The sequence below is a fragment of the Struthio camelus genome, chromosome 3 (genome assembly GCF_040807025.1).
Source record: "Struthio camelus isolate bStrCam1 chromosome 3, bStrCam1.hap1, whole genome shotgun sequence".
Taxonomy (NCBI): Eukaryota; Metazoa; Chordata; class Aves; order Struthioniformes; family Struthionidae; genus Struthio; species Struthio camelus.
The window spans coordinates 9,752,375-9,777,355 of NC_090944.1; the positions used below are offsets into that span (position 1 = coordinate 9,752,375).

General features: G+C 42.0%; 1 protein-coding gene across 47 annotated transcripts in view; it reads left to right on the top strand.

Moving 5' to 3' along the window:
• HMBOX1 (homeobox containing 1) overlaps positions 1-24,981 on the top strand; it is a 109,425-nt gene that overhangs the window by 78,654 nt on the left and 5,790 nt on the right. For 11 of the 47 annotated variants that reach the window (XM_068936847.1, XM_068936823.1, XM_068936839.1 and 8 more), the window contains 4 exons: positions 20,182-20,264; positions 22,500-22,595; positions 24,289-24,383; positions 24,594-24,725. In XM_068936847.1, the coding sequence (XP_068792948.1) occupies positions 20,182-20,264; positions 22,500-22,595; positions 24,289-24,383; positions 24,594-24,725 (406 nt within the window). The remainder of the gene's footprint in view (positions 1-20,181; positions 20,265-22,499; positions 22,596-24,288; positions 24,384-24,593; positions 24,726-24,981) is intronic. The other 36 variants (XM_068936829.1, XM_068936849.1, XM_068936858.1 and 33 more) reach the window with 8 other exon arrangements.

Below are 24,981 nucleotides of genomic sequence, written 5' to 3' on the forward strand. Positions count from 1 at the left end.
GTGCCACCCTCCTCCCTGGTTTGTAACTCCACTGAGCCCTGGGCCAGCAGATTTTTAGGGTGTGCTTTTGCCCGTTGTGCAATGCTTCCTCTTCCCCTCCCTCGCTTGCAAAAAGGTCTTTGGAACTGATGAGGAGCAGGAAAATGCCTGCTTTTGCCCCAGCTAATACCGAATACTGAGCTCTCTCAGGGAACTGACGCTTACTTAAACCAAGGAGTGTTTTTATGTGCAGGATGGACCTACTTCTGTGAGGCTATCAGCCATCAGAGGGGTTTTGCAGGACTGAAGCCAGTATCCAGTGCTTGTTTCCGTATTCTGTCTTGGCACTGCACTGATGTTTTCAGCTTTGGCTGAATCTTTCCGCAAAGGGAATAATGTAAACGTTTAAAATCTGTTCTGCTTTGCTAGACCCAGCTAATGCAAGGTCCCATTTGGTCCTGGGGTCTGACAACACAGGCGTCTGCATTTGGGCAGCATCCCCCTCACAGAAACCATACAGGCAGTGCAACGCCTAGTGTGGGACCAATATCTAGCCTGCTTGTATGACTGTCCTGGTTGCAGTATGTAGGATGAAGGAAATGCTACCGCTCCATGCCCCTTGGAGATGGGACCATCATCATCTTAATTCTCCTGTGTGAAATACTTAGTCACTCCGAACTAGCATTAGAGCTCTCTTGGGCGTGGGTGTTTCCCTTCTCGGTTTCTGTCTGGCTCAAAGTGCAATTACTACTATTATTTGCCGTTTGAATCATGAGAGTACGGTAGACTCCTTTGTGCTGGGTGCTGTGGAAACACAGAGCAGGAGAAAGCTAAGCCAGCAAACACTGCCCTTTCCTCCTTCTGATCTCCTAAAGCCAGTCTCTGCTGTGATGCTCTCAAGAGGTCAGGCAAACTGTAATGGTTTGGTATGTGTCCGTTAGAAAGATTTGGGTTTGTGTGTTGAAAAAAAACAAATCGATGTTGACGTGTAACACCCGTCAAGTTGTGTATTAAGATACAAGATCACTCGATCTTATTTTCATTGCCCTCTTTCTTCTTTGTTGCTGTTCTTGACTTTGTTCGCTGCATCTTGTCTTGTGCTTTGTGAGGTCTTGGCTGCTGGGGTTCTTTTTTTATTGTGCTGTTAAATGGAGACTTCTGCCACGTTGCCTTAATCCTGGCTCCGATACTAGTTTGCAAAGCCCTTGCTAGGTCGCTGTAAACACTGAATTGCGCAGCATCATAGGTGGGTACTGGAAAGCGTGGCTGAGGAGTTTTCCTTGATGCAAGAGCACATGGAACTGGAGCTGTGGTAAAAACTTTGTATGGCAGTAAAACTGCACTATAAAGCAAGCAGGGAATATGGTTGTTTAACTATTACACTTTAATAGGCCTAGTTGAGCTGTATGAGTGAGCTGTTTTATATGACAGGTTTTGAAACAGTGGGAGGAAAACGCTCTCTCAGGAGCTCTAGGAAGACGCTAACTAATTTCACTTAAAAGTTGCCAGTGTCTTCCAGGCACACCTGTAACGGGACTCGTGACACCAGGCCGGATGACCGGTAGGAACGGTAACCCAGGTCCTAGCTCTCTGACCCAAGCAAATCAGCTTTGCTGGATGTCATAGGCTCAGCAAGAAGCATTTGGCCCGTAAACAGCGTGGGGTATTGCATGTGGTCTGGTTCCATTTATCTGGTAGTTTACGTTTTTCTCTAACAGATAAGGTTTTGACTGTGAGCGGAGGCATTTTACCCAGTTTAAGAGATTATTTTCCTTGATTAGATGCAACTTCTGTTGCACTGTGTTTGTCTTGATGTGCTGTTGGTGCACGCAGAGGGTTCAGGCATGATTTCTTCCCCACCTAGCTTTGGGGTCCTCTGTTCATCTAGGCTTTTTTAGCTATTCGGCCACGAGAAATAGGGATCCTGAAGGTAATTCCACCCTATGATGCGATGCATTAGGGCAATGCACGCCTTCTTGGCTCTCTGGCTACTAAAAGGGAGACCTAGCTTTGGAGGCTTGGTTAAATGCCTGAAGATAAGAGGGTTGATTCTAGATATTAACAGAAACTCTTACGTAGGTGATGCAGGTTCCTGTAAATTTCGAAAACCTTGCTGTGAAGCTATATAAGCGCGATTGGGGTGAAGGCCAAAGACTTGGGCTGCTCTTTGAGTTGGATATGGTGGGTCACGCCGTGCGCTTTTGACTTGGAAGCGACTGTTGAGAAATGCCAAAAATGCTAAAAAAATGCTAAAAAATGCTAAAAAATGCTAAAAATGCTAAAAGCCAGTGTGTCAAACCAGCTGAGAGCACTTCTCCAAGGAAAGAATCTGAATTTGATTGTGAGAAATTAGAGAGGTTTGCTTCTGGAAAGAGATGTACCCTGCAGCTGGAAATGTACAGCGCCGCTCAGGATGTGGCCCATGAACTGGACAAGAAGGGTGAAGGCTATGGGGCTGAGTTCTCTGTTTTTAGAGATATAAATCAACGAGAATGCCAATGCAATTAATTATTATATTGGTGCCAACCTATACAAGGAAGATCAGAGTTAAGGCCAGCACATACGCTTAAATGGCTAATGGACACAAGTGTTCTCTCTACAGGGTATGTGTATTAAAGAAACTAATTGGTTTATACTGGATTTCCAGAATGCTGCTTGCGGTTTCTGTAATTCAATTCTCCAGTCTTTACTGCTTTTTTGGAAATTCTCCCAGGATAGTTTATTAGTTGCTAGGCTTAGGTTTCGGACAATAGATTCAGAAAGTCTCTTTCTCCCTTTGTCTCCTTTCTGTTTTTTTTTTTTTTTTTTCTAAATATCTCTCCGAATATTTATGATCTGAAGGTTAAGAGGAGCAATAGTTCCAGAAAGTAAAGTTCTATATTTAACTGCAGACTAGGTGTGGTTCAGACAACTGCAGTGCAAGCTCCCTCTCTCTGCTGTGCTGGTGATATCAACCTTGACCTGTTCTCTTCTTGAGCCTCCTCCTGGTGAAATATGCTGAGTTTTGTGTGTGGTGCTGTTGTCGTGTGGCTTTGCCCTCCTTTGGGAACAGAGCTAAGACTACAGTAATCGTATGCGTTAAAACCTGAGGTTACACTTGCAAGTCTGTTTCTGGTTCAGTTCTGTGTTCCTCTTTGTTGCATCTTGTCCCAAAGATTTTTTTTTTCCTCTCTGCTTTACTTCCTTTCAACACCTCTCACTAGAACATATGAAATTGAAAATTCCCTTGGGGTTGTTTTTTTTTTTTTTTAATGAAACTATGTCTTATGTTTTTTTCTTTTCTTTTTTTTTTTTTGAATATGTGATTTCTGCTTCTCCTCTAATCATATTTTGGAGTTGAGGTTTATCTGCTTTTTCAGGCAAATTGTTACTAAAGAACCATCTACGATTGGCAGCAGAATCAATGACTATGCACCCATTTTAAAGCACTCTTGTTGAGTGCCATTAAAAACCGGGGGGATGGTGGTGGGCTTTCTTTTTAAGTATATGCTTTATGCAAAGATTAAATTAAAATAACTGTAAATTCTGCTCTAAACAAAATGAATAATTCAGTGGTTCAAAGTATTTCAGTTCGTCTGGGCAGCCAGGACTTTGGTTGTCTGGTTTGGTTTTACGGGTCTGGCTTTTCATTTTAACACTTGTCTTTGCTCCTGAAAAATTCTTTTGTAAGGATGTATTTAGATTAAATTAAGACTAGATAAAATGATGATATAGAAACCTATTAGTCCCATGTCATAGATTGCAAAACAGACTCAGGTGCTTCATGTGGCTTTGTGATCACAGGCTAACTTGTAGGAGAAGGGGGTTTAGATTTCCTAAGATACGGAGGATACGGTTTCGCGATAACAGCTGAGTTGAATTAAGTTTGTCACCATTGCATCCTTTACCTGTCTCATCCCCCTTCTTGATACCCCTTCCTCAGTTTCCCTTCCCAATTTCCCAGCATTGTGCCAGATCCGGTTCTTGTCTGATGGAAACAGCAGCCGATTTAACTCCGTCCAAGAAACAACACCCACACCCCCCCCTTTTTTCAGCTCGCCACGCGGGGAGGGCATCCAGAGCTGGCTCCAGGTGAGCGGCAGGAATGCACAGCGGAGAGCTCAGAATGGGCAAAGCTTCCCAAAACGGTGTAAACATTTCTCCTGTGTTTTTTTTTTTCTTTGCTTGTTCTTATTGTGATTTTGTTTACTTCGAGCCCAATGAGTTCCCGATCCGGGTAAAAGCGCGGTCGCGCTTGGGCTGGCATCATTGACAGGGCGTCCTTTGGTTTTCGCCAGGGAGCAGGAATATATTACCCTGGCGTCACTGCCAAACTCTTTGTCTGATTAAACCACGGCTATATTCTTCCTCCCCCTTTGAAGGGGGCCCAAGTTGGCTAAGAGAGTCAGCTTCGTACCAAAGCTAGTCATTGCCGCACTTCCATCGGCTGCCTGGCGTAGTCGGAGAAGGTTTAGCATTTCCCATCGTCACGAAGAAGCAAGTCCTGCCGCGGTCCCGGCAAGCAGGCACTGGGCTGGGCTGGCCGAGCCCTGGGCAGGGTCCTGGCCCTGAGCAACATCAGCGCTGACATGCGTTATTAGAAATCCTTCCGACTGTGAAAGCGCTCTTACCGCAGCTCTCCTGCGCGCTGGGGCTTCCATGGCCTCCCCGGGGAGAGTGAGAGCTCTATTAGCTCCTGCAATTCAGTTAGGAAATTTTCTTAGTTAATTTTATCCCATTACTCTTAGTTATGTCTTCTAGCAGAACCTTAATACCAGCCCCGCAGGGGATCTAAGTTTCCTGTGTGAGGCTTTGGAGGAGATTGGAGTTTTGGATTCATTGCGTTTCGCCCTTTCTGAGCCGACAGCAGAGCAGGAAGTAATGTCTTTCGGGCTCTTCCATTAGGCTCGAATATTGTTAGGAGCAAACCGTCGGTTTCTTGTCAGCGTAACGAGGTCCACCAGTGGGCTCGGAAATCCTGCTCACGCTCCTTGGGTTCGTTTTGCGGCGGGAGCCGGTGCGGAGAGGCGAGGGTTGCTGAGAGTTTCACTTTGCTGCCGTGTGAGCCTCAGATGTCGTTGAACCTTTCTGCGACTCACCTGTAAACATCTACTGCCTGTTTGGGAGACTGAGCCAAGCCAAAGGAAGGATAAGCACGATGCCCACATCCGAGAGCGTCTTGGTTCCCCAGGAGGATTTGCATTAGGAAGAGCTTTCTAACTTTTAGAAAAAGTTTGAAATTTGTTATCTACAAAAAATTATGTTTCTTAAAAACAACTTAGCTTAAAATCTGTCAGGGATGGTTCTGATATACCTGAGCTTACCTTAATGCAAAGAGAAATATCAGGTGACTTCTTTACATTTTTTTTTCCAGCTCTTTCTGTTATATTAGAAGATGTTTGTTAGTCAGCAAGTTGCAGTAGGAGGTTCAACTTCATTAAGTCCTTTGAGATATGGGAAGGGAATGGCTTTTTTGGATCTTTATTATTTGCTGTTCGTGCTTGTGAAGAGCTTTTAGATCTGTGAATGCAGGCACTTCTGCAAAGGCGTTCAGTAAAGTTCACTTTACAATTTAGACACTGGCAAGATCTTTTTATTGTCTGAAAGTTCAAGTGGTTCGGCTCAGGGTCATTGCTGTATGTCTTCATAAAATGCAAGAGCAGCCATTTTATGCTTGCTACACAGTATCTTTCTTGTTTTGCATTAGATCAAGCTATGTTCCCTCTTAGACATGCATAATATGCAAGCTTCCTAGTCTAATCAGCTGTAAGTAAAGCCCAGTTGTTTGGCAGATTGCTCGCAGTAAAATATAATACTAGGATGTCTGTCCAAAGTGCTCAGCAGGCAACGGTCGCTTGAAGGATCCAGCACCCACTGAGTTATTTTTCTTCTTCAAGGAGCTCAGGTGCTTTTTGTATTGTTCTCTCTTTTCTTTTCCTTTTTTTTTTTTTTTTTAGTATTAAAAAAAAAAGATCTGGGGGAGGGGCAAGTCCTTCCAGCAGATGCCAGATAAAATTTTTGTATCTGCCAAGGTCAAAATAACTGAAATCAACCTTTGTAGAAGGAACCTTGTCAGTCTGACCTGTAACAGCACTAGCTGATACCTCATTTTAAGGATGGGTTTTCTTTTCTAGTCTAGATAATCTCCCAGGTTTCTCCAGGACCAGTATAGAGTATTTACAGTATTCTTTCTTCCTACTCAGGAAGGTAAGAAGCAAGATCTCATCCTAAATCATAATGTTGTCTAGTCGTAGTACTGTAATAATTCTTATACATATGGGACCAGCAATCTGTATTAGTGCCCAGACGCTTCCAGTGAAGATGTAAATAGGCAAGACTGTTGCTTACCCTCCAGACTAATATCACTTTTGCTGGCTTCAGTAGGACCAATGTAGTGGAGGATCTCTGAGGCCAAATGTACCTTTTAAACCTTCATCTGCTTTTAAGAGCATCTGCTGGCTCCTTCTGGGGCAAACCAGTTCACGCACCCCATCCTTTAGATGCTTACCTGGGCGACGTCCAGCTGCCCTGTTTGCCCGTGCAGTGATTTCAGGTGACCAGCTTCAGCTTGGAAAGCTAGGCTGAGGCATTGCATAGGGAGAGGAGATGTGCGAGCAGCCTGAATTCAATCTGAGCTCCTCCTAGGAAAGCATGAATATGAGATGTCAGGTCTTAAGAGCACCCTGAACTGTAGCTCGCCTAAAATCTGCCTAGCTCAGCCTCGTTAAAGATGCAAGGCATTTTGTCCTTCTGCGCAGTTGCCAGCAACATCTTTTGTCCCTGGCACAAGGGCTAACTTTGGGATGTGCTCATACCGCACCTAGCGCAGTGGCGTTCTGGCACGTGACTGACACTGCTAGGCTCGACAGTAACGCAGATGATGGCGATGACGATGTGTTGTCATCCTTTCTACCCGTCCTCTCCAGTCAGTGGCTAGTTCATGCATGGCTAGCAATGATGTGGCTGTGGATGAAAGCTCGATCTACTATGCCGTTTTTTTGAAAGAATCCTTGTATTGTAGCTATGGGCATTCTTATTATTCACACAACTATGTAATTCCTTCTAAATCTTATGAAGGTCTTCAGGGTGCTTTGGGAGAACTCGTTATATCTAGTTCCATTTTATATGTTAAAATGTGTTGAGAAGTTGGAGGCCCCGTGTGGCTGAGTATCACGAGAAAGAATAAGAAAGAGCATTGCATTTACCTTCCTAGGATCATTCATTTTATAGACTTCTATCAGGCTGCTGCTTATTTATATGCTCTGTGAACTAAACAGTCCTTCTCTTATCTCTTCTCATATGGAAAGTCTTTCCTTGCCTCTAATAATATTCATTATCAGTCTTCTCTGGACCTTTTCTATTTCTACATTTATTATTTTGTGACTCAGAGTAAGTGAGCAGAGACTGCAGCAGAACTGATTACGTATTTCCAGAGTGAATGTACCAGCTTCTACAGTCAGCAGAATCTGGATTCTGTGGTTCTCTGACTTCCAGCCTAACATCTGGGTTTTGACCACTTTTGTGTATTGATTGAGAAGATGTTTTCTTTGAGCAGTCCACCTGTGCCTTTCTCCTGAATTCCTACAACTAATTTGTAACCATTCTGTTTATGCCAGTAGTTTGGAGGTGTCGCTTTTGATGTGCATTAACCTGCTTTTTGCAAAGATAGCAGTTGAAGTTCAACTGTGGGAGTGTTTTGATATTTGTGAAATTCACAGCCAACATCTGCTTCATTTGTATCCAAAATAAATCATTCACCTTCCTTTCCAGAACATTATGTAATGTAACTATTAACACTAAGCCCCTAAGTTGCAACTTTTTGAGCCGAGAGCTTTTGTTCTGTTCATTTACAGAGCCTAGTACAATGGGCCCTCAATCATGCTGAGACCTCTGAAGTGCTACTTGCTGTAAGGACAGTGTTCTAATAGTAGTATATTGCCATGGGGTACCTCTTTAGGAAATTTCTTCTATGCCAACACTAGACTTTTTGTATTCCCTCATGGAATTTCTCTTTTCTTCCTATGATTGCTTGGTTTAAAGAACATAGAGTAAAACAGTAACTAAAAAAGCTCATTTTAATTAGCTACACCCATTTTTCTTACCCGTTCCCATGAATTTGAGGAGGCAGGAGAAGTAATGGCCTATTTTTCAGGGAAACTGTGAACTGGACCCTGGCATATTCTATTCAATCTACGTTTTGCGTAGCTGTTTTCTAGTGACTGTTTGCTGTAGGCTGAACAAAATTTTGCTAGAACAAAACTTCTTTATCGCATGGCAGTCCATGTAAAGGTGATGCATCTTTGGATGCGTTCTGGTAACTGGGAAGCAACAGTTAAAACTTTACTGTTTCCACGTCTGTGTTGAAGGATCTTGAGACGGTGCTGGGGAGCGCACTCGCTTCTTGTGAGCAAACTCCTGGGAAGTTTAGCAGACAGTGCAGTGGTAGCTGCTTCCTGGGCAATAACAACTGCAAGTGATCACAAAGATGCTTTTGCCTTACTTCCCCCTTTGGCTCTTTTTCAGTCTGCTTGAACTCGTAAAGAAGAGCTTGACAACCCTGACCTGCTAACAAGTGTTGTTCCAAGCTCAAAGGGATGGTCATTGCTTGCAGGGCAATTTACCTGACCTGTGCATGGAATAAACCCACTTAAGCCCTTTGCAAAATTAACATCCTGAGTGATCTGGAAAGCACTCAAACAGAATTAGCAATCACGTTGGGACCTTGTCACCTCTTACAGCAATGCAGCCATTGGTCAGCCTGGAGTACACGGGAGCACCATCCATCTCAGAGCACTGTCGGATTTACCCCGTTCTGGTTTTCAGAAGCTGCAAAGTGTTCCTGCGGCCTCTCGCCGTAGAGCAGAGTCTAAGCCTACCTCAGCGAAAGGAAATTCTGTGCCACCTAGTAACACATGTGAGGTCTTTAGACAAGTAATAAGCAGAATCATTGCAAGAAGTGTGGGAGCTAATTTCTAAGTAAAACTCTTTAAGTACGTTGCATCATGTATTTACGGGCTCTTGGTCAGACTGTGGAGGGCTTGAAACAAGCTAAAAAGAATAGTTTATCAGGGAACCATACGGGCTGTAACCACAAAAGTCACTGCTGCAGCCTAGATTTTTTTTTTTTAATCTAGGATAGCACAGTTGACCTTTTTTGTTTGTTTTTCCTTCTATAACATGCATAACTTTTAATTTGTTTTGAATACTGTGCTCTTTGTGAGGAGTTCTATCAACAGAATGGAAGATATGGACCTGTTCCAAATAGTTTTTTAAATATGATTTCTTTTTAAACGAAAAAAAATGAGAGGATAGGGTAAGTAAGTACAGAACATATAGAAAAAAGTCATCTAATTTGTTGCTTATTATGTACCTAGACCGGCGCTCTTTCTGTTCCTAAATGCTCCTTGATATTCTCTTAATCACTGGAGTGTTGGATTGGGACTTCCTGTTTCATCATGTCCAGCTTCTCTTGTTTCAATCAACCTTTATTAGATCCTTTTCAGAAACTGATTAACTTCTCTATCTTAAAAACAGCTGTAGCCAAGGGTACAAAAGCCTGCTGGGAGACTGTTACCCAGCAGGCTCTTACTGCTTCAGTGGTTAGAAATCTAAGTCTCTCCAATTGTGTGTGACCAATATGTACCCGTCCTTCTTGGATCGGTATTATCATTTAACTAAAGTAAATCCTTACCTCCATTTCTTGTCACCCATGTTTATTCCTTTCATGTAGGTCTGAGAAGCCATAACCTCATCTCAGCCTTGAGGTTTTCTCGGGTGAAACAAGCTGTATCTGTCATAGGACAGATTTTTCATTCCTCTGGCATCCCACAAACGCTCTCTGAGCCGTTTGGTTTTAAATTCAGCTTTTCTGAATTGTGAGACCATGTTTGTAATAGTCCGGGTGAGGTCTTGTGCAACTATTTTAATGCCTTTCTTTCTCTATCTAGGGATGCCAGGTATTTCCAATATACCTGGCATTTGCCTTTTTGGTGCTTTCGCTATATCGTGTCTTTTAGTCATAGTGCAGTGACTGAACAGACAGTGATCTGTCTATTATTGCTTGCTGATGATCCTTTAGTGTGCATGAGAAGATATCATTCCCAAAGCGTATGACCTTGTACGCTGCACTGTTAAATTTCTTCCTAATTCTTGCCCTTAGGTTTGTCTGTTTCTTTTTATGATATTCCCGTTCTCTGCTGTATTGACATGGCTTCTGACTGTGTCATCGACAGATTTCATTACCACGTTCGGACTTTGTGTCAAGATCGTTAAATGTTTTCATTCCTAAGATAGCTCCAAGGATTGATACTTGAGGAATATCACTGGTAACGTGTTTCCAGGCCGTTATTTTCCATTTTCAGCCCAGTTCTGAGTTGTTTCTTCTCTACTCTGTTTCATAATGATTATGCTAACTTTTCAAAAATTACCAATAATTTCCCAGGTGTCGTTATGTCAAATGCTTTACCAAAGTCCGAAATGATAAGAATAACTGATCTTTCTAGATAAAGGAAATAAAGCCAGAAACTCCTCGGTTGCTTTTAGAGCATTACTACTGGGGTTGTTTTAGTTACACCTCCTAAAGAAAAGATGAGCTCCTCCCCAGGGAACTTGGCTTTTCTGAGCTGGAGCAGCAATGACATTTAAGAGGAAGCACATGGCAAAGAAAAACATGCCTGATGATGCAGAGCCCAGGTCTGGGAGTCAGGAGCTGTGGATGCTTTTTGCAGCTCTGCAGCTGATTTCTTGTGTCTGTATCTCCTAACTTTGCTGTTCTCCTACCTGCAAACTTTTCTTATACTATCTGAGAAAAGTATTGTGAAATTATGTTCTTTAGTGTTATGGGGTTTTATGATCTGGTTATAGAAAGTGCTCTTGAAATACAAAGCATTATAGATATTTTTTAATGAAGTAACATTTTTTGAGTCCTTGGGGCTTATTATTTGCTAGACAATTTTATAGGCAAAAGGAAAATGGAATGATAAAAAGTTGTATTATAAACTCAGCTATTTCCTCTCCCCTACCGGTCATTGAATAATCTGTAGAGAATAAAAAAAAGATGTTGCTGCCATACTCACAGAAGGGGACTTCTCTTTAGGATCTACAAAGTTAGCTCGTTGCTGACCCTCCTTAAACCTTTCCTTTGTCAGGATGCCTGCAAAGAACCTGATGAGGCTGCCTTGGCACCATAGTAGCTTAATCAACTAGCATGCTGGCCCATGTTAATTCATTAGTTCTTGTGATCTTTTGCTTATATCCATCTTTTGTGCCCTCTTTGGATCGCAAGGTCTTTGTGGCAGGGAAGAGATCAATATTAAAAATAATTAAATAAATATCTTTCTGCTTTGTGTCTATACGATACTTAGCACAGTAATAGTTCTGGTCCAGATCTGAGGATTCCAGGCACTAGGAAGAATACAGATAATGACTCCAAAATTGGAAGCTTTGATCCTGAGTCTCTTGACTCGGGGCACTGGATGTGCTGCAAGAATTGGCCGTTTCTGGTCCTTTGACTTCTGTAGGATTCTTTTATTACTGTAATTCATTTTTATTTCCTGGAAATGCAGCAGGAGTCATGGTTGTCTAAACCCTCCTGAGCTATGTTGGGTTGCATCGGGTCCTATCCAGAAAATGAAAAGGAAAAACGTGTGGGTCTTTGGGAGGAAATACTAGTGATTAAGTAGTGCATTGGAAATTGTCAGCACTGATGATGAAACTGATTTTTCATCACTGATGATGAAAAATCTCATGTTTGGCATTTTCCCTGTTCTGGAGGCTTGTGACAAAGCAAGACTTAAAGCTTCACATCGTTGAGTGAAATTTCTGCGCAGCCAGGAGGGCTAGGAAATTCTAGGAAGGTCCATGAACATACCGAGGCTTGACCAGTAAAAATGTGGGGGACATGGCTGCTTTCACCTGGTATTTTGTACACGTGCTCTTCATAATGCGATGCTAAACTTACCATTAACGTACAATTTTGAGGCAAGGATATGCTATACTTCTAGAAAGACTGCATCTTAGATGAGCTAAGATGAGATGAACTGAGGCTCTGACTCCAATAAGTTTAAAATTATCGGCAAGAGAAGAGAGAACGAGGTTTTGGGTTGAGTAACGTAGCACCTAACTAATACATTTTGTGCTTTTATTTAATTGTGTTGCCAAATAAAACCTTGGAATCTTCTATTCCCTAGCAAGTGATATCTCTAATAACCGCAGTGGTCATTTCAGTGCATCCCGCTGGAAAGGCTGGCTCACCAAGCAGCAAAACATCCTTTATGAGTGGGAGGGCTCTTTGAGTGAATTGCCAGCACTGATTTCTGCAGGGTCTCATCGCTTCTTGGAGACGCTTCATCCATGGACTGACCCCTTCCTTAGCTCTGCTTGCTTTGCAAGAACTAGCTAATCCAGAGGATGTAACTTTAATAACTCTTCCTCTGTACAAAGTTCAGCGTTCTGGAGGAAATGTTTTTTTCACAGTTGACTTGAGAAAGGTCTTGCTTATCATGGGGTTAAGCCCAAAGGATTTAATGTATGTAAATAGCCTTGTAGTGTGTAGATCTCAACTTAAATGTTACAAGTAAGTAAAGCGGAGCATGACATACACTATTATTCGTGCTTAGGTGTCGTTAGGCACAACTTTGAAAGTGCTGTGTCCTCATACCAACTGGCTGTTGAAAGTACAGCATAATTCTCACTTTTTCATGTCTTGATGCATTATTTACTTGCTGACTTTAAAAAATTTCCCACCACCTTTTTTTTTCCCTTCTGTTTTGTGAACAATTTGGTATGTATGTTGGTTTTAGGAGTCTGCAACGCCATTAAGCCTAAAGACACTCGTAAAATTTTAGCCACTGTCTGCTGTCGGTGTCTTCGACGTGCCTTCAGCAGAAAGTGCTTGTGTGTTTCAAACTGCTAAAAACTCCCAAATCTTTCTACTCAGAAGAGAGCTGTTTTGTAATTTCAAAAATATTCTTATCAGCAAATCCAATTACAAGGAAGAGTAAATCACCACCTCTGATGTCTTAACTATTCTTTTTTTAATTGTTAATTATCTGAACAGTAGGGTGCTATAGATTAGGAAGCATAGATTATCTTTTGAAAGTATGAGGCTTTCAGATCTATTATCAATTAATTCTGATTTTAAACAAATTTTAGGATAATTTTAATAGCTTGATAGGATTGTGTTGGTGCTTGAGACGGCTGTCAAAAAGCGAGAAAATGATTTTTAAAAAATTAGAAACCGGTTTGCGTTATGGTAGCTTTGAAGGTCATACAGTCTTATGCGCTCCGGTGGAAGGTGTATTTCTGGCATTTTAATCTACATTGCAGAGTAGTTTCCTGCTAAGAAACATCAGTAAAATGAACGTGTCTCAGAGTTTAACCACTGATTTGTAAAACCAGGATAAAGAGTCAGTTCTTGTATATGGGTACTGAAATGACTGCACAATTTATGTACACAAATACATTTTAACATGTGAAACAGCATTTAAAATTTACATTTGTCTAGTGCTTTAAGTGATCTGGTCCTGTTTAGATCTCTCCTCCGAATTTGAACTTTCAATGGGAAAAAAAGTACAAGAATGAAACCTCTCTTATAATTATACACTTTAAAAGTATTCTCTTCCTAGAGAACCAATGTCGTAATACTCAGGGTATGAAAGCTAATGAGACTTGTTAAAATTAATTTTTGGATTCTTAACATTTGGTCACAAAGCTTATGTAAGGTTATGGTAGATTCTGCATTGGATAAAATCCCAAATTTTTACATTAGGATATTTTGGTAGGTCAAACAGGAGACCTGGGCTTCATGCCAGAATTGCTGAAAAACCTTTGGTCGGTGTTGTACGAGAGGTCCAGGTAGCGTCCCACAGTGGTGTCTTCACTCCTTAAAATTCATGGACCTACCAAAGCCCCTCAGCTAAACGATAGTGCTGTAGGGAAAGCAGTAAAGAGCTGTAACAGTTGTGTTCATCACTGGGTTTTCGGGAGGGGGTGGTTGTTTTTTGCCTCGGTGGAAGTTGTAGTCCAGCCGGCAGGAGTGCCGAGACTCCAGGTCATCTGCTCATGTCCAGAGAGCAGTTCTCGTCCTTGACTGCTCCCAAGCGCAGAAGTGCCTCACCAGATGTTTCCTGTAGCAACTAAGCGCTCCATTACGTTTTGCAGTCCCGGGGGAAAGAGAAGACGGTGACTTCAGCATAATCCTGAGCTCTGTCAGAGCTTATCTGTGGGGTGGATATCTTTGCACTTCAGTTTTGCTGCGTCTAAAACAGGCACGACATTTCACTGTAGTGTGGGACGCGGTGGGTGATTGGCTGTAAGTACCGCAATTGGAGAAATATCGGTGGATAAAATGGATGGCACCTTCTGGTGACCTCACTGAAAATGGCATCAGTAATGTTCTTGGCCAGTATTTACTGAGAAAGAAACTAGTAATTACGCTTTCCGATGCGATTATGCTTTGAATTCACTTCTCTGACAGTCTGTCTCATGCCAGGCAGAGAGAGGAGCTCAGGCGCAGATGACAGACTAACTTCAGAAATATTTTAATTGATTTGACAATCCGAGTAATAGCGCTGTTAAAAGTCAGAAAGACTGAAACAATGCCCTCCTTCTATAAGGTGATACTAGAGTGATAAATACACTAATGAGAGGCAAAATAGGTAACTATATTCAGTATTTTATGCAACCTGGCCATGGAAAGCAGAGGTCCTGCTCGAAGGGAAGCTAGATAGGGAGCTGAAATTACAGGCACTCGTATCAAGGACAAAAGAGCAGCTTGCGCTCTGGTGTATTTTGCGACACCGGAGGGTTTGACAGTGAGCTCAGTCCCCGGTGGCCGGAGCATCTTCTCTTCATCGCCAGGGTGAGATGGGACCTGGCGGAGATGGACAGTTAGTTTTTTCCGTGCATCTCCAGGCCGGTCCACGTCCCCATCGCTCAGGCTTTGCATTGAGCCGTGGTTTAAGAGAATATAGATGTGCAAGCTGCCACCGAAGGAAGTGGTCCCAGCTGCGGGTGTGGCCTGTCTCCTGCCCGCCTCCCTCGGCTGCGCAAGCGCTAGTCTTGGCATATGTGGAAAGCTGGACCAGAGATGCGACCTGACAGAAAGCCTTCCTCCCTGCAAAGAGGGAGTGAAGGAGAGGACAGGACCATTTTTTTTCGGTCACAGCCTGCACTTAAGTTGTCTTAAGCTGATCGTAGGCCTGCAGTTGGCGTCCTGGGAAGGCGATCTGCAGCAGAGGAGCTGGGCTCCAGCAAGTGTGCTAGACTATCTCGCTGGCGGATGCTTCCCGGATTAATGGAAATGAGAAGAGAAAGGCACAAACGCAAAGTTGAGTGAGGGAGCGAACTTGCGACAAGTCAGCTCTTCAATAAATACCCATCTGCGCGTTCTAACCTCACGTTAATTGCAAGGTAAATTATCCTTTTTTCAGTGAGATTGCCCGCACGGACACATACCTGAATTACCTCACCTTGACTGTGTGTAATTCTGCTGTACCAGCTAACCCACTGTAAATTGTCACCCTGTCGCACCTCGGAGCACCTATACTTTGAATCACTTTGGCACTTTAAAGCTCAAACTGTGATGTCATGCTGGAAACTAAGCCTTTCTCCAGGCTCGGTCTTTCAAGCAATGCTGGTTTTTTATTCAGCCCTACGGAAAAGCGCTGAATCTGCCCCTGCTTCCGCTGCTGTGTTGCTCGGGTTATTTCAAACGCTCCCCTGGCAGCTGCAAAACTGATAGGAAGCAGCAAGACTTCCCCTGTGGATTATCAGGAACGCTACTGAGGCATTGCCTAATGCATCTGATATCTAAGCCTGGATAGCACAAGCTGTACAGCCGAGCAAAAAAGATCGGTGCCTGTTGCTGGCATTCAGCTAGGGCACCTTGGTGAAGAGGGGGGCGATGCGCTAACTTCCATTATGGAGCCAGGGGCCGAGATGGATTCTCTCGCTGTCATTGTCCTAAGCACATTATCCCTGAAAGAAAGAGGGTTTCTCTGAATCTGCAATTTTTCTAGGCTTCAGTGTTATTGAAATGAAACTGCTTCAAGGATATCTACATTCTTTACCACCGTACGGATTCTCATCTCATGTAAATTATTTGGCCACTTTTCATTTTAATCCTCTACTGTCATTTTCTACAAAAAAGATCATTTGGTTTCTTCATTGAAGGTATTCAGCTGACAGCTGCCCTTTGTCTAGAAAGCACTGTGCCTCGGTAGGATTTACTTGTGCCTGCTATTTTTCTTTTCAGTTCATCGTGCTTCGTATTTTTCATCTGTAGTTTTCAGGAACTTTTAAGATTGTGAACAGCCTGTGGTTTGTAGCTGTGAAGAGGAATTCAGACATCCTAACTTCTCTCCCTGTCCCAAAGAGTGTACCTGGAAGGAAACTGGAGGCAGATTCATTCGGTTCCCATTTGTAAGAGGGAATGCGATCTCACGAACCCCAAAAATTCATAGTGCGTTCACAGCTTGGACCTGGCCAAACGTTTGCTGAAGCCTTTTAAACTATTTGCTTTGGTTTCCCTATCTTGAAAACTCTGTTATTCTTACCCACTTTCCAGAAATGTTGGGAGCCTTTGAACGTGTTTTGTGTCATGATATCACCTACAAGTCCTGTTAAGACCTCAAAATAAGTGAAGGGAGGAAAGCATGATATGTTAGTAGAGAGTGTATAGAGAGCTTGGAAGCGGAGGATGAGAATCAGCTCTTACAGCTGAGGTCGCATGATGTTTTTGGTCACTTATAACCAAAAAAGTGAGCAGGTAGGAGGAGAGAAAATTCTGAGAGTATTGGGCCAACTACAGAACTGAATTTACCTGTTAGGGTTGTTCCCTCCCAGCTTCCCTCTGGTACCCACTTAGCTTTGTGGTCTGCCAGGAAAATGTCAGGAGAGCTACCAGGAGAGCTGCCTGAAAACTTCTCGAATTTTTAGTATTTTTTTTATAAAACAGGGTTTCAGAAATTGTCTAAGATGAAAACAGTTCCGGGTTTTCAAGCGGAGATCCGTTTCCTTTTAGGAACTTGCAGACATTTGCATTAAAAGATGCGCAGTCAGTCTTTGAATTTAAAGGAAATATCCCAAAATAATGAAAATGAATTGCGATCCAATCAAATGAAAATGTTTATAATTTATTGAATTGTAAAGTGTGTTAAGACATGAATTGCTGGTGTAGTTGAGAATTTGCTCGAATCACAAAAATGATTGCAATACACAACAAAATTTTCCTCCTTTGCCCTGAGAGGTGTCTCATTTATTGTCCTGCTCTGCAGAAGTTAGTGCTGTCGCGGGGAATTCTCCCGTTATCACACAGAACTGTAATCTTGAGCCTAAATTTTGTTGCTATTAATAAATGTGACCTGTTTTAGTGCTTGAGCCCGTGAAAGCATGTGGCAATCAGTGGCTTGTTAACAGCATCGTGTTTAGCTGCATGCCAAGAGAAGGGGCACTAGTGGCTCTTGCATCGTCTTTTCTTGATTAATTGGTGTCTCACTTTCTTGCATCAGTGTGAGAAGTGGCAGCTCAGATACAGAACTTTTCTTGCTTTTTACAACTTCTATTGAAGAAAGGACAGAAGTAGGCATCATCTAACAGCGTGGTGGCCATAGATGATCTAGACCCATAATGGAGCATGGTATCAGGGTTTCACCTTCCGGTTTTAGTACCTCGTGGTGTAGATCTCTCAGTTTTTCTAATTCTGTGGGGTTTGTATTGTGGTGTTTGTTCCAGACTTTGGACAAGTATCTGAACAAAACAGATAATGTTCAGGAAAGGCCATCCATAACATAGCTGTTATGGCTAGCAGAATTTACTGAGTTAATTTTTGCACACATAGCGATCACTTGGATTCCTGGCTAGGACTCTTACTTGATAGAGTCATATAAATAATTGTACAGTGACTTTCAACTGTAATGTCTTGAATCTCCTTTATCTGAAGAAGGTAGAAAGAAGAAGTTGTTCTTGGCTCTGTGCAGTGCGTGGAGTTCCCTATTTTGCTACTAGAAAGCAAATGCTGTTAGTAGAAGGAGCATTTTCTAGTCTGTTTTCTAAACTTTCCAGTCTCGAAAAAAGCTTTATACAAAACACAACTCCTTTAAACAGAAACGTGCAAGTTAAGTTAGGTACATACATCACGTTTAATGGATATTGTAACAGAAGGAATGATACCTTTGAAAGAGGGAAGAATATACTTCAAAAAAAAATCATGCCCAGAGACTGGGGATACTGCCAAGAAAGAAAGAAATCTCTTGCTGAAAATTCAGGGAGTGTTCCTGCTGGTGGCAAAGCCAGAGTTGAAACTATTGTCTATTTGAAGTTTCCGGGAAAGTAAATACTACCAGGTGTCCTCCTGTCCTAATGCAATGGCAAAATCTCAGCTGTTGCTCTGAGTAGGTTCAATCCTGGTGGGAACCGCAGTTATGGTCAGTCCCTCTGGGCTTACTCCCTAAGAGCAACTCTGAGAGGTCTGGGGGATGAAATAAGTGGATGTTTGTGTGTAAATGTGATTGCCTCCAATGCCCAGATGGGTAGTACAGAGGCAGCCTGTCCTTCATTTGGCGAAGACAGAGCTGTTTCTGTGGTTTCATTTGCTCTCTACGCTAGCAAATCAAATGGAAGTACATTAACAGTGCGCCTAGCTGTGCTAATGAGCGATTTCTCACTGTCAATGAGTAGTAACCTCGAAACAGGACTGCACTTGTGGACATAGCTGCCTCTGCAAATAACAGTATAAGCAAGGGGATGAAGTACATGTATGTAAAACTCAAACTGAATGTTCAAAATTTGTATTTGCAGTGAGCTGGTTTAAATTGGAAGTGAAATGGTGGGAGGTGCATTAGCAGCACTTCTTCAAAAGCAGGTTGCTATACGGCCCAGACTCGGTGCTTTCTTAGCAGGAAAGGGGCCGACCCACCAGAAGGGAAGTATGGCCATGGAAAATAAGGTTCTAACTCCCTTAAACTAATGCAGGTCGACTTTCGTAGCTGGTGTGGGTGTGAGAAAGAGAGAAAGGAGGAGAAATAACTAAGCGCTCCATCTCTGTGAGCCTGCTACTAAATGGTCTATAATTAGAGCAAAATGTATTATTTTCAAATATGCAGCAACTGTCCAAGAACCCGTTCCTGGTCAAAGTTGATCAAAGAATTCTTTGCATTCCATATTATAGACAAGCTGCAGAAAAATATAGTATTCTCTGCTTATCGGATGCTTATCAGAGTCCCTTGACGTAAACAGGGCTCATTTTGTTGTTTTCGATGCAGATCTGATTAAGATCTGTGGAATATAAATCAGTTTATTAAAACTTGCGAAGCGCTTAAATGAAGTAGAAGAGAAAATAGTTTAACTTTTATAGGATGTTTACTGCATATTAAGTACAAAAAAATTGCAATTATTTGGGAAAATGTTATTAAAATATATGCTATTTATATCTATACTATTTATATCTATACTATCTATACTTAGAGTAAGTTGTGTGGTAATCTAAAACTTTTAAATTGTGGGACTTTTTTTTTAAAGAAATACAGTAAGATTTCTAGAATCAGTCTAGTATTACTGTGTAATTTTGTTTGTACAATCCTCATACCGTGTCTGTCCAAGTCCACAGTACTTGTGTATTTGTGTGTAATGTATATGTGCATATGTATAAAAAATCTTGCACAACTTTCTGTCAAAAGGTTGTTTTGGAGTCAACTTGCAGTTTGGTATAGTGAATGTTAGAGGAAGAAAACCTCATTTAACCCATGAATCAAAATGAGTATTGAAGAGCTCCTTCCTTTGTAGGATACTGCCTAAGCAAGGGGTCTTTCAGGGGGAAAAAAAAAAAAAGATTATTAAATTAATTAAAAATGCTGAGGCATGGCTTGTGATGTCTTCTAACATGATGCTTCACTTGACAGTCGTAACTCTGATATTCATAGCGTTGCCCACGCTCTCACATCTCCTAGTATGATATTCCAGATGTCCAGGTGACACTGCAAATGCTGAGGTACCATTCAGTTGTCTGAGGCATTTAGGAAGATTTTAAAGGATAACTATGTGGATATGAGTGCACACAGATACCACCTTGTGCATATCCCGTTTAATATAAAATTTGTCGTGTCTGTGTTATCTCTGTAAGAGTGATGCATAAACTACCAACTGACACCTTTTTGTAAAGCTGCTTGGGAGCGTTCATGCTCTGATTTCTGAAAAAAACTTCTTTTTTTTTTTTCCTCCTTGCAGTTACTTCAATGAGAATCAATATCCCGACGAGGCAAAGAGAGAAGAAATTGCAAATGCCTGTAATGCAGTTATACAAAAGCCAGGTGAGGAGCTGATCATGATGTCCTTTCCAAAGGCGGCTGCAATTAGATTTCAACATCTCCTGCTAAATTCAGCAAATCTCATTTTATGGCTATTACTAGCAACTTAATGCTCTCAACTAGTAGTAAGTTTTTTGGTTTTTTTTTTGAGCATGCTGTGACTCATGTCATTCAGAGCTGCCATACTTGGATGAACACGAAAGTCAATGCAATTTTAAAATTTGAATTCCCACCAGTTGGGATACGAAGTACAAGTTGTGCATCTGAACATTTCATTTATACAGGTTTGTAAGTGGTATTGCTAAGAAAATAAGCAAGTTCTGAAGGTTTTTGTTCTTTAAGGTCAGTTATTTCCACGTACTTCCATAACCGGTTAGTACTGATCTGAGAATTTCATTACATTCTGCAAAAGTGCGTTTTACCGATTCCATTTTACAGATGGGAAATCTCAGGTTCAGAGACTGAGCCTTGCTGGAGATGATACAGCAGGTCCTCAGCCGAGTAAGGAGCCCAGCTTTCCTGTGTTTCTGTTTGCTTTGTAACTTCTGGACGGGAGGCCTCACTTTAGAATCCGTCTTAACAGAGGACCTTGTATTTTTGTCAGTAAATTGCGTTTTCCCTGCTCCTGGAGAAGTCGTACTTGAGAGAGGAACATGAATACTCAGTATAGTATTCATGAGCCCAGATTAGTGGTCATGCCTGCCTTTACTTAGTTTAACTAATCAAATATTTGCACAGTTTCCAGAACTCATATTTTGAATTATTTAGATTATATATTGCTAGAATAAAAATTAATGTAAATGAAAGCTAAGGCATGACTCCTGAACACTGGGACATTCACAGGATAGAACAGAATTTCTGTTCCGAAGGCTGGAAGTGACCCCTGGAGGTCGCCTGCTCAAGCAGTACCAGCTTAGATCAAGTTGCTTAGGGCTTTGAGTAGTTCAGTTTTGAATATCTCCAAAAATGGAGATTCTTCCACCTTTCTGGGCCCCTGTTCCAATGTTGAGCACTCTCCTAGTGAAATAGCTTTTCCTAATAGCTAGTCAGAATTTCCCTTGTTACAACTTTTGTTTGTTGCCCCTTGCCTTTCCACTGTGCAAGCAGAATGACCTAGTGGGTAGAGCACCGAGGAGGATTTTATTCCTGGCTATGCCTCTGGTTGGTTTAGCAACTTTGAACAAGCTGCTTAAATGCGTGTCTCTGAATCGATAAAATATTTTGAGTAGCACTGATGCAAAGCATTAGGAAATAGTCTAGGTATCTATTTCCAGATTTTTCTTTCTTTCAGTCATTCCAACTCTCCTTACTTATTTAAGTTTGCAGGCTTTGCGTGTGTTGCCTGCTATTGCAGTTAGGTGAACATTTCGTATGCTGAACAAATTATTCTCGGATAAGCAGCTTGAATGGGGCAGGTCTCATCCCCACGTAGCCCACAGACGACTAAGGATGCAGCTCCACTGAACGTTTTACCTAGAGTCAAGGCCAGCTGAAGACGTTTCCATGAGGTCCCAGCAATGCTGAATCCCTCCTATCTTCCCTGTTTTACGCTGATGATGAGGAAACGGGATTGTTGGCTGGTGGTTGTTCAGATGGCTTTTTTTTCCCGGTTTAATAGTTATATGCCAGTGGTCTGGTTTCCATCATCCCCCTCACCTTCCCAAAAGACAGAAATTGTACTGGCCCAGTTGTGAGGGTGGGTTTACTGATGTGGGAGCGTGATAGCAGCTGGGGGTGGGAGAGGAAGGAAAGCAGACTGAGGGGGGACAACATTCCTTGTTTCCTTTTTCCTGCTGAAGAAAGCACATCGTTGAACTGTACCCTTGTGGCACATAGAAAGAGAGCTAGCTCAAGGGTATGCAGTTTGTGGCAGGGCTGTGAATTGAACTTGAGTTTTGTTTGAATCTCCGTTTTGTGCTCGAGCTAGAAAAGCAACCCTCTATTCTCCCACAGCTCTGGATTTAGTGGATTGAAGCTGCAAAGAAATTCCTGTATTTCAGATTTAAAAAAAAAAAAAGAAGAAAGGCTACTTTGTTTTTAGAGAGATATTTGGCATTTATTGCCATAACATCTGGGCACAGTACTCTGGTTCACATAAAATTCACTTTATTCTCAGTTATTATAGCTTTTCAGTGCTGTCTGTATTTCAAGAGTTTGTCACACGCATAAGGGTCTATGCCTACCTCTGGAATCCAGTGAGCAACACTGCTGTAATTTTTTTCCCTATTACTTTCATAGGAAAAAAGCTATCGGATTTGGAGCGAGTTACCTCCCTTAAAGTGTACAACTGGTTTGCCAACAGAAGAAAGGAAATCAAGAGAAGAGCCAATATCGGTAATGTATCAGGGAGCCTGCTTTCAAGGTTTAGTAACGTAGGCTTGTTCAGGAGAGATGGAAATTACTAAGACTGCGTTAGTGACAATACAAGCCGTCCAAAGTGTGGAACAGTTTTTCAAAGCAAGTCTCTCACTGTTGCCAGATCTTTTCTGAAATATGAGTAGGAATTTACGTTATAGGAATCATCACCAATGCAGGAAAAATGACGTGGTTATGAAGTTTCACTGGACGACTAGTTTTAAAAAAAAAGGTTAGAATTTCGTCAGTGGCTGGAGAATCATATTTCCCTGTGCTCAGGCTCCTCTGAATTTCCCGTATAAAATCTGAAATAAAATCTCAGAATATCTGCATTGGAAGTAAGGGAAATGAGAATATTGCAAGTTCGCTACCTTAACATGCAGTTTAAATGAAAAGGGGCCCTTGTGAAGAGCTGTTATGTGGTTGTAAGTTTTCTTGTGTCTGTGTCGCACTGAAGCGTGCTTGTTTTTTCAGCCAGAACCTGGGGGTCTTGTCTTTCTTACTGCCATCCCTTAGATCCTACAGGGATCTAAGAGTCCAGTTGAATTGCTTTACATGTCGGATACAGCCAGCAGCACCAAAGGTGTTCTGCAAGCCAACTTCTTATTCCGGCTGTACCTGTGCCACCCGATTGCTTTCTGTGGGGTTGCGCAGTGACAAATAGCTGGAACAAAGTAAAAATATTTATTGATGATCAGGCTAAAACAGATGTCACTTCAGAGTTAGCCCTGCCAGTCCTGTGCATTAACAGCTCATTATAAGGAAATTGGAAGCACCTTTGAACTTGTAAGACGTACACCTTCTGATGTGAATAAACATTAGATGTTGTAGTGAGAACAAACTCATGTTAATGCCAGGATTCAACAAACTTCTGTAATGCCTGCAAAATTTTGTGTACCTACTTAGGTACTATGCAGAACTGAGTTTGCAATATGTACATGAACAAAAATCCATATCTGCTTGCTAACAAGTATTTTTGCAAATGTCAAATGTGCGTTATGCTCTTTTGCGCTCTGCTTTAGCAGAGGCTAAAGTTCTCTTTGCCACGTTTGCCAAGAAGAAAAATTTCTTTTTACAGCATTTAAAATGTGTTATTGAAATTTAATCTTAATTTATTTTTAAAAAATAAAACCTGTCTGTCAAATGGGGGAAGGACAAAGCACAATTAGTCCAAGGTGGGTGGAGTTACAGCTGTATCTGTGCTTTATGTTATGGGGAGGAGGGATGCAAGGAGATTTAAAAGAACCAGAGGGAGCTTTGGACACATGGATCGTACTAGAAGATGAAGATACTTTTGTTTTTAAATCCCGTAAGTGCTTTTAAAAATTTTTCCGTTTGTTTTCAGATACTCCCTACCCTCAAGTCCTGCCAATCCAAACTATGTGGGAAGATCTACAGGGAATGCCTTTGGCATTCCAGTGTGTTAGAAATTAATCTGATTTCTAATTGGACCGACTGGAAAACAAGGCAGGGAAGTTAGTTGGCAGGGAAGGCTTTCAGGCAAACTGGTATCTCTGTACGTGTGCTACCTCCCCAAATACTGGAGAGTAAATGGGAAGAGGCTAAGAAACAATTCTGTCCCTCCAGTTATTCTAACTTCTTGGAAAAAATAGTTGCTTGTAATTACTGTAATGCATCAGATGAATTAGGGATCCATTTGCTTTTTTCGAAGAAGCAGCAATCCTGGAGAGCCATGGAATAGATGTACAGAGTCCGGGCGGTCATTCCAACAGCGACGATGTGGATGGCAATGACTATTCAGAGCAGGTAAGCATTGCAGCTCTGCCGTGTGACCCACAAAGGGAGAATTTACATGTGATACGTCAAGAGGCCTTCTGCCTCTCGCAAATCAGATGTCTCTTGCTTTTGTTTTGCTTTTATGTAATTGTAATGGGGAAAGTGGAAGAGCACAGCTCCCCTGTTTGAATGTGTTGAGAGACCAGTATTCACCCACATGGATTTATTGTCATACAACAGGACACTTGGCAAGTACGCAATGGGGAGGAGGAGGGAAGATGTTCAGAGGGAGGCAGAGAAGCAGAGAAGGTAGAAGAAGACAGGAGGATCTGCTCCAAACAAGCAAGTTACACCATTCACGCCACACGCAATGTATGAAAATGTTAGGAGAGTGTTAACTCACCCAGTGCACCGTGCATAACCTGAGCTCTCCCTGGCACTGTTCTAGTTATTCACCCTCATGGAAAGATGTACAGGTCTTTAACAGTTGTTCCAGTATATCAGACACAGACATGCTTCCCTACAAAGCTAGGCATGTGTGTCCCTCTCGCCTCTTTTATTTCCTTCTGCAAGAAATGTCTTCGTTACAGCCTGGGTTACAGCTATTGTAAGTTGATTATCTGGCACC